The sequence below is a fragment of the Nerophis lumbriciformis genome, linkage group LG21 (genome assembly GCF_033978685.3).
Source record: "Nerophis lumbriciformis linkage group LG21, RoL_Nlum_v2.1, whole genome shotgun sequence".
In the NCBI taxonomy this organism is placed as follows: Eukaryota; Metazoa; Chordata; class Actinopteri; order Syngnathiformes; family Syngnathidae; genus Nerophis; species Nerophis lumbriciformis.
In genome coordinates this window covers 3,360,001-3,370,000 of record NC_084568.2, presented here as the reverse complement: position 1 = coordinate 3,370,000, position 10,000 = coordinate 3,360,001, and the positions used below count along the sequence as shown (strand labels likewise).

At 40.5% G+C, this 10,000-nt stretch overlaps 1 protein-coding gene across 3 annotated transcripts in view; it reads right to left on the bottom strand.

Moving 5' to 3' along the window:
- vps50 (VPS50 EARP/GARPII complex subunit) overlaps positions 1–10,000 on the bottom strand; it is a 421,495-nt gene that overhangs the window by 245,937 nt on the left and 165,558 nt on the right. For all 3 annotated transcript variants that reach the window (XM_061983218.1, XM_061983220.1, XM_061983219.1), the window contains exon 11: positions 896–994. In XM_061983218.1, the coding sequence (XP_061839202.1) occupies positions 896–994 (99 nt within the window). The remainder of the gene's footprint in view (positions 1–895; positions 995–10,000) is intronic.

Genomic DNA, 10,000 nt, shown 5'->3' with positions numbered 1-10,000 from the left:
CGTAAACTTCCCTTAACCACTCGCTCATCTTTTCTTCATCCATCCATCCCTTCGAGTTAGCTTTTATGATGACGCCGGCTGGAAAGGTCTCTTTTGGCAAGGTCTTCCTTTTGAATATCACCATGGGTGGAAGTTTCTGGCCATTAGCATGGCAAGCTAGAACCACAGTGAAGGATGACTTCTCATTCCCTGTGGTGCGAATATTCACCGTACGTGCTCCCGTTGTATCCACAGTGCGGTTCACAGGAATATCAAAAGTCAGTGGAACCTCGTCCATGTTGATAATGTTCTCTGGCCGGATCTTTTTTTCAGCTATCTTGTTTTTACAATATGCACGGAAAGTAGCCAGCTTTTCTTGAAAGTCTTTAGGCAGTTGCTGTGAAATAGTAGTCCGTGTGCGGATGGAGAGATTGCGTCTTTTCATGAACCGGAAACCTGTCGCTTAGTAGGAGCCATTTTGTGGTCTTTACAGATGTAAACACACAAAGGAAATGAAACGTAATATCCGCGCGCTTCTTCTTCTTCTTCTACGCGGGCGGGTGGTTGCTTACAGTAGAAGAAGAAGCGCTTCCTGTTCTATGGGGGCGGGTGCTTACCTTGGCGGTTGCTTGCGTAGAAGAAGAAGCACTTCCTCTTCTACGGGGAAAAAAGATGGCGGCTGTTTACCGTAGTTGCGAGACCGAAACTTTATGAAAATGAATCTTAATATTAATCCATATATAAGGCGCACCGGGTTATAAGCCGCACTGTCAGCTTTTGAGTAAATTTGTGGTTTTTAGGTGCGGCTAATAGTGCGGAAAATACGGTAGATGCATGACGTTCACCTTTGATTTCAAACACCCAATAGTAGGGGTGGGTTCTTGCAGTCACCTTGAATGTAAGTCCAACAACTCACCTGTGTCTTCCCCAGGAGTGTGTAGGCCAGCTGGACCTTGGTATAGTGTGCAACATCAAAGTGCTTGCAAGTCTTTGAAAGGGCAACGTCAAGCTGCTCCTGGAGGCAGAAACAGATGGATGACAAAAGACAGAGAGGGATTATAAACGTTAAGACCGGGGATTTGGATATAGATGTAGCGATGCATGGCTCATACACAAAGCAGAGGTTACGGTAATTGGATGGGGATGGTCGTGGATGTGGGTTTTTGGACAAAAAGATTTCAAAATAAAGAAATAAATGTGAGAAATGAACACAAGGGAGGATGGATGTGTTCTGACCGGGACACACTGACTAAAACTAGTGTTGTGAAATATATAGAAATATACCAAAGTGGGGGCACTTGGATAATATTTGATCATTTTGTAAAAATGCTAAAAATAAAATGAATTTATGTTTAAGAACCTCTAAAGGCCTTCGTGGCCACATGCGTGGACAGAAAAGTTAATCTGAGGCTAAATTGACTTGAAACTAGGGATTTATCGGCCGATAAATGCTTTAAAATGTAATATCGGAAATTATCGGTATCGTTTTTTTAATACCGGTATCGTTTTTTTTTTTTTTTTTTTATTAAATCAACATAAAAAACACAAGATACACTTACAATTAGTGCACCAACCCAAAAAACCTCTGTTGGAATAATTGTTTGTAAGTTATCACAAAAGAAACGTTGTATTATGAATGCTGTCTTTCGAGGCCTAACAAGAGGAAGAAAGCTCGTGAAACGCCACTGTGATTTCAACACGGACAGATGGCAGGATCCGCTCAACTTCCAGAGGAACTCTCTTTGAAGTGTTAAACGAACTCTCTCTGAAGTATTTCACAAACTCTCTTCCAACTATTTGGTAACCGAGGTCAACGCTGTTTACGACCCGCTGCCCTCTTGAAGTCACTGTGGTCAGGAGACGGGAGGGGTTATCCGTTGTCCTTCAACACCTGCCCCAGCTGGATCCAGGAAGAGCCCAAGCCTGAGAAATCCACTTCTTGGTCTTCAAAGCGACCGAAAACAATGACTGTTTTACATACTCCCCATTCCTGCTGAGACATGTGTTGGTGCGTGAACATTGAACATCTGAATAAAGGAGGTGACGAAAACCTTCTTCGTCAGAGCGTGGTGCAGGACTGTACAGAGAGTGCAGTGGCCATGTCTCTCCTCAATATTGAGTCCAAATTGAATTCTGTCTCTGTTTGATTCCTTGCCTTTTGTCTTGTTTAATAGATGTCCTCAGTGTTTGAACGTGACAACCTCCCTCCCCCACTCATTCACACAAAAGGCTTGTTTCTTTCTGTTATTAATATTGTGGTTCCTACATTATATATCAATATATATCAATACAGTCTGCAAGGGATACAGTCCGTAAGCACACATGATTGTGCGTGCTGCTGGTCCACTAATAGTACTAACCTTTAACACTTAATTTTACTCATTTTCATTCATTACTAGTTTCTATGTAACTGTTTTTATATTGTTTTACTTTTTTTATTCAAAAAAATGTTTTTAATGTATTTATCTTATTTTATTTTATTAATTTTTTTTAAAAGGACCTTATCTTCACCATACCTGGTTGTCCAAATTAGGCATAATAATGTGTTAATTCCACGACTGTATATATTGGTATCGGTTGATATCGGTAATTAAGAGTTGGACAATATCGGAATATCGGATATCAGCAAAAAAGCCATTACATAACTGTTTAATGTTGCACTTTTTATATGTAGAAGAAAAGTTTTGTCATTTTATTTAATCTGAGCAACAACTTGAGGCAGTTTAATGTTGATTAACGTGGACTTAAACAAGTTGAAAAACTTATTGGGGTGTTACCATTTAGTGGTCAATTGTACGGAATATGTACTGTACCGTGCAATCTACTAATAAAAGTCTCAATCAATCAATCAAAAAAAGCACTTTATATGTAGAAAGGTTTTGTTAAGAAACCATTCTGAGCCTTATCTTATTTAGTTTTTATTTTATATATGATGACCACATTAACCCTGGCAATGGACCCTGTGTGTGTATATGTATGTTATGCCATTGTTTACAAATGTGGTAAATAAATAACCAAAAAATTTATATTTTGTTGTTTTCTTACTGTACCGAAAATGAACCGAACCGTGACCTCTAAACCGAGGTACGTGCCGAACCGACATTTTTGTGTACCGTTACACCCCTATATAACATACAATGGAATTAGGGTCCAATAAGCCCAAATAGCAAAGAGAAATAAAAAAAACTTCTAAAACTTGTAGCTCATCCTCCTTATATTCAGGTTCAAAAATAAATATTTTTTTTTGTTTTTACAAATTCCATCTAATATACTGAAAATATAGTCTGATTACAAGACAGTGTAAAAATAAGAATTAGCATGTCACTAAACATGAAATACATGTTTGTGTACTTATAAGTACATCATATCAAAAGATGATTCTTAGTATTCTAATTAGGGTCCAATAAGCCCAAATAGCAAAGAGAAATAAAAAAAAAGAATGTAAACAAACAGCTTGGGCCTTAAGAGGTAGCAAAGTGTGTTTATTGTTATTTGTTACTGTCAACAATTCAGCTTTTCTCTTTACATCTTCCTTCGCTTATTTTTTACAATTTTGCTGGGGTTTCATTTTATTTGGAAAATGTGCTACAAAACAATAAAAAACAAAAGGCCCCTGAGCCTCGCATTGGACTTCCTTGCTTTAATAATAACGAATTAGATTTATCTCGCGCTTTCTAGACACACAAAGCGCTGAGAAGCCATCATTTGATCCACTCCACAGTGGATAAATGGTGGTGGTAAGCTACATTTCCAAAGAAAAAGCAAGGCCATCAACACCCGTGTCCTTCTAATAATTTGAATGCAAACTGCGCAGGCGCTACCAAACACAGACAATGTCTTCGTCAGCGTGCAATTTTCCACAGGAAGTGATGTCACAGCTTGTGGTTAAATCAAGAACTTCAAAAATTAATTAAAAGGACAAGAGATATTTCGTTAAAATTACTATGTTTTTTTTGTTGTTTTTTTACATCATGTTCAATTAAAAACTGTCAATTGAAAAAAACTATCAAATAAAATGTTGCCAACTATGCTGTTCCAGTAAATAAAGTGCACAAATAATAAACAAAATGGAAAATTGTACAAAATAAATCAAAGATCCAGTCGAGTAACATAGGAAAATAAAGCAAAAAATATATAAATAAAGCAAATAAATATGTTTTATTATAATGGTTGCCCACATATTTTTTTTTTGCTTTATTTACATTTGTTTTGCTTTATTTATATATTTTTTGCTTTATTTTCCTATGATACTGGACTGGATCTTTGATTTATTTTGTACAATTTTCCATTTTGTTTATTATTTGTGCACTTTATTTACTGGAACAGCATAGTTGGCAACATTTTATTTGATAGTTTTTTTCAATTGACAGTGTCGGAGGCAGATATTTACATATATCCGAATTTAAGTTGTACTTCTTTCATTTCTTAGTCATATTTGAAAACAGCTCGTGTTTTCCATTTCTTCTCTTGATGCTCTGTCAGCAAGTATACTGTGTGTGTTAACCTTGAGTTCTTTGGAATGTGTTTTGACTAGCATTTGTTTTGTCTATAGAGATGGGACGAGAGAGAGAGAGGGTGGTGGGATCGGGAAGACAGACCATTTTGGGAGGCGCAATAGAATGTTCTAGGGTTAGACTGGTCTCAATCAATGTATATTAGGCAAAGCTTTGAGAATATACAACAAAATACCTATTCTGTCTCTGGTGGTTTTTCAACTCAGCTTTAAGTGTCGTAAAGAGCTTGGGAGCGAATTGTGACTTGAATTCCCTGGGAGGAACAACTGGTCCAAAACGCAACAACAGTTTTCAATTGAATATGCTGTCAAAAAAACAACAAAAAAACATAGTAATTTTAACGAAACATCTCTTGTCCTTTTTCCAGTGTACAATTTGATGGATAACTTGCTTTGAAACCATAAATCAAGCAGATATTGAAGTATTTATTTTTATTTTAACAAACAAAAATGTGTGGAAACTATAGTAATATATTATTACCGTATTTTCCGCACCATAAGCCGCCCTGGGTTATAAGCCGCGCCTTCAATGAACGGCATATTTCAAAACTTTGTCCACCTATAAGCCGCCCCGTGTTATAAGCCGCATCTAACTGCGCTAAAGGGAATGTCAAAAAAAACAGTCAGATAGGTCAGTCAAACTTTAATAATATATTAAAAACCAGCGTGATGTGGGCGCGCATGGAGTCGTATATCAACATGGACGGAGCTGCGTGAAAAAAGCCACCCGGCCTCTTCGCGTAAACTTAAACTTACCTTAACCACTCGCTCATCTTTTCTTCATCCATCCATCCCTTCGAGTTAGCTTTTATGATGACGCCGGCTGGAAAGGTCTCTTTTGGCAAGGTCTTCCTTTTGAATATCACCATGGGTGGAAGTTTCTGGCCATTAGCATGGCAAGCTAGAACCACAGTGAAGGATGACTTCTCATTCCCTGTGGTGCGAATATTCACCGTACGTGCTCCCGTTGTATCCACAGTGCGGTTCACAGGAATATCAAAAGTCAGTGGAACCTCGTCCATGTTGATAATGTTCTCTGGCCGGATCTTTTTTTCAGCTATCTTGTTTTTACAATATGCACGGAAAGTAGCCAGCTTTTCTTGAAAGTCTTTAGGCAGTTGCTGTGAAATAGTAGTCCGTGTGCGGATGGAGAGATTGCGTCTTTTCATGAACCGGAAACCTGTCGCTTAGTAGGAGCCATTTTGTGGTCTTTACAGATGTAAACACACAAAGGAAATGAAACGTAATATCCGCGCGCTTCTTCTTCTTCTACGGGGGCGGGTGGTTGCTTACAGTAGAAGAAGAAGCGCTTCCTCTTCTATGGGGGCGGGTGCTTACCTTGGTGGTTGCTTACAGTAGAAGAAGAAGCGCTTCCTCTTCTACGGGGAAAAAAGATGGCGGCTGTTTACCGTAGTTGCGAGACCTAAACTTTATGAAAATGAATCTTAATATTAATCCATATATAAAGCGCACCGGGTTATAAGCCGCACTGTCAGCTTTTGAGTAAATTTGTGGTTTTTAGGTGCGGCTAATAGTGCGGAAAATACGGTAGTTGCAATATTGCATAATATTAACGTTTAAAAGGTATGCAATTTCATGCAGTGCATATATTTGTTTTGTCAAAATGGAAAGAACAAATACATTTAGTACGAAAACTTCCTTCATGCATATTTTCCTAGGCGTTCGCAGCACCCCCCGCGACCCCGAAAGGGACAAGCGGTAGAAAATGGATGGATGGTTCGCGGGCCAATTAAGGCCCCCGGGCCTTGAGTTTGGCCCCTGTGACCTAATTGTTGTGAGAATATCCATAGGTATTTTCTTTTGCCAGCAAACGATGGTAATTAAAGCGAAATGGGAGCGTTAACGCAGTTGAAACTAATTGAGTAGTTATTTTTATGGCAAAAGTTGTTAGATTTGGGCTGTGCTGCACAAAAAAATGTTCTGCAAGCTCATCAACCCGCAGCCTTTAAGCTACGCAAGGTCGTTTTGTTGTCACACTACACAAGAGGATTTGTCATGGAGAAGCTAAACAGTGCAGCTGGTGTGTGGAACTGCACTTTGTTCAATGTTGCTCATCATTTACAATCCTTATCGAAGACAACGTCTTTTTTTTTTTTTTTCATGCATTGTAATTTGTAATTTACAGCAACAATGAAGCTAATAATGGTAGTCATTTATTGCATCCATAAAGCCCTCTAAAAACATTAAAAAAACGCCAACAAAACTCCATTTATGTCAGGACCTCACTGTTAACCGAGTATTACTAGCGACATTGTTCTTATAAGCGCTATGGCCGAGGAACTACTTTTAGCGGCGCAGTGATCACAGAGGTGACGAGTTTTTGCAGCTATTGATATGCTGCTGCATCTCCAATCAGTTGGTGAAAGTTAATTCTAGATTATAATTTATGCATCTCACTTGTAAAGTAGAAGGTTGTGGCGATAAACCAAGAAGTTGGTCCACTTTGACATTCAACTCACGAGAAAAAGACGAAAAGACACTTGTTTGCACCCACATTTTTTTTTCTTACCTGCATGAGGATTAGAATTAATTCTTCATCTAAACCGGAATATATGAACATCCCATCAGTCTGCATCCCAGTGAGAGCAGAAATTGTATAGTAAGTGACTATATTTTAATGTTGGTAGTATGATTGTTGTGGAGGGGGGCGTGGCCTGCGCGCCTGCCGCGGAATGGGGTGTGTCAGGACCGGCCTCGATGTTATATCCTGAATTCCTGGCAGTGGGTTCTTCAGACCACCACAGACTGCCAGGAATTCAGGATATAACCCTGTTTTATTTTCCTTCAATGGTGCAAAGTCTTTTGCTTTTCAGCACAGTGTCTTTTCTGCGTCCGTGTCTCTCAGCAGCACGTCCAACTCCAACTACTCGTTTCCTCTAATAAAGGCGACAGGTGATTAGATAACAAGGGCCCACCTGGGCCATCTACACACCTGTCGCTGTCTTCGAGGCCGGTCCTGACACACCCCGTTCCGCGGCAGGCCCGCAGGCCACGCCCCCCCCTCCACAATTGTATTTCTTGTTTTGCACTTAGCAATAGCACTACTGGCTGGATCTGCTTATCACTCAGCTTCTAAAACTTGTAGCTCATCCTCCTTATATTCAGGCTCAAAAATATATATATTTTTTATTTATTTATTTTTTTTTACAAATTCCATCTACCGTATTTTCCGCACTATTAGCCGCACCTAAAAACCACAAATTTACTCAAAAGCTGACAGTGCGGCTTATAACCCGGTGCGCTTTATATATGGATTAATATTAAGATTCATTTTCATAAAGTTTCGGTCTCGCAACTACGGTAAACAGCCGCCATCTTTTTTCCCCGTAGAAGAGGAAGTGCTTCTTCTTCTACGCAAGCAACCGCCAAGTTAAGCACCCGCCCCCATAGAACAGGAAGCGCTTCTTCTTCTACTGTAAGCAACCACCCGCCCGCGTAGAAGAAGAAGAAGAAGCGCGCGGATATTACGTTTCATTTCCTTTGTGTGTTTACATCTGTAAAGACCACAAAATGGCTCCTACTAAGCGACAGGTTTCCGGTTCATGAAAAGACGCAATCTCTCCATCCGCACACGGACTACTATTTCACAGCAACTGCCTAAAGACTTTCAAGAAAAGCTGGCTACTTTCCGTGCATATTGTAAAAACAAGATAGCTGAAAAAAAGATCCGGCCAGAGAACATTATCAACATGGACGAGGTTCCACTGACTTTTGATATTCCTGTGAACCGCACTGTGGATACAACGGGAGCACGTACGGTGAATATTCGCACCACAGGGAATGAGAAGTCATCCTTCACTGTGGTTCTAGCTTGCCATGCTAATGGCCAGAAACTTCCACCCATGGTGATATTCAAATGGAAGACCTTGCCAAAAGAGACCTTTCCAGCCGGCGTCATCATAAAAGCTAACTCGAAGGGATGGATGGATGAAGAAAAGATGAGCGAGTGGTTAAGGTAAGTTTAAGTTTACGCGAAGAGGCCGGGTGGCTTTTTTCACGCAGCTCCGTCCATGTTGATATACGACTCCATGCGCGCCCACATCACGCTGGTTTTTAATATATTATTAAAGTTTGACTGACCTATCTGACTGTTTTTTTGACATTCCCTTTAGCGCAGTTAGATGCGGCTTATAACACGGGGCGGCTTATAGGTGGACAAAGTTTTGAAATATGCCGTTCATTGAAGGCGCGGCTTATAACCCAGGGCGACTTATGGTGCGGAAAATACGGTAATATACTGAAAATATGGTCTGATTACAAGACAATTTGAAAAAGCATATGGATAAGAAAGACATAATGAACCTTTTTGAGAAAATCAAAAATATACGTTTCTGGATCATTTGTCCCAAAAGTAGTCTGTGTTGGCTCTCAGGAAGTCTGCCTCGAGTTTCTCGCCTTCCTGTCGGTCATTTTTTCTGAATAATGATCTGGCAGAAGCCAGGGTCATCTCACGAGACCCCCGGGTGCCGTGAATGTCAATCAAGTGACGAAAGTGATGTCTTGAATATTGATGATCGCTCATTTTTAGGTCGATTTTTTTAACCGACCACCATCCACCGGTAGCTCGCCATCCACGTAACGGCCACCCCTGGTACGCCAAAAACACACCGCCTGTCAAAGCAATTCGTTTTGAGTTACGAGCTCGGTCGTGGATCGCAATCTGCTTGTAAGTCGAGGTACAAAAACTCCAGGCTTGTATTCCCGTCGTGCTTTCTATGGACCTCAAAAAGAGTTTTCATTCTCGTCCTATCGTCTTCTTTTCGTCATGCCTTTGTAGAACACAATCTACCGTATTTTCCGCACCATAAGGCGCCCTGGGTTATAAGCCGCGCCTTCAATGAACGGCATATTTCAAAACTTTGTCCACCTATAAGCCGCCCCGTGTTGTAAGCCGCATCTAACTGCGCTAAAGGAATGTCAAAAAAACAGTCAAATAGGTCAGTCAAACTTTAATAATATATTAAAAACCAGCGTGATGTGGGCGCGCATGGAGTCGTATATCAACATGGACGGAGCTGCGTGAAAAAAGCCACCCGGCCTCTTCGCGTAAACTTACCTTAACCACTCGCTCATCTTTTCTTCATCCATCCATCCCTTCGAGTTAGCTTTTATGATGACGCCGGCTGGAAAGGTCTCTTTTGGCAAGGTCTTCCTTTTGAATATCACCATGGGTGGAAGTTTCTGGCCATTAGCATGGCAAGCTAGAACCACAGTGAAGGATGACTTCTCATTCCCTGTGGTGCGAATATTCACCGTACGTGCTCCCGTTGTATCCACAGTGCGGTTCACAGGAATATCAGTTGCTGTGAAATAGTAATCCGTGTGCGGATGGAGAGATTGCGTCTTTTCATGAACCGGATCCCTGTCGTTTAGTAGGAGCCATTTTGTGGTCTTTACAGATGTAAACACACAAAGGAAATGAAACGTGCGGTAATATCCGCGCGCTTTTTCTTCTTCTACGCGGGCGGGTGGTTGCTTACAGTAGAA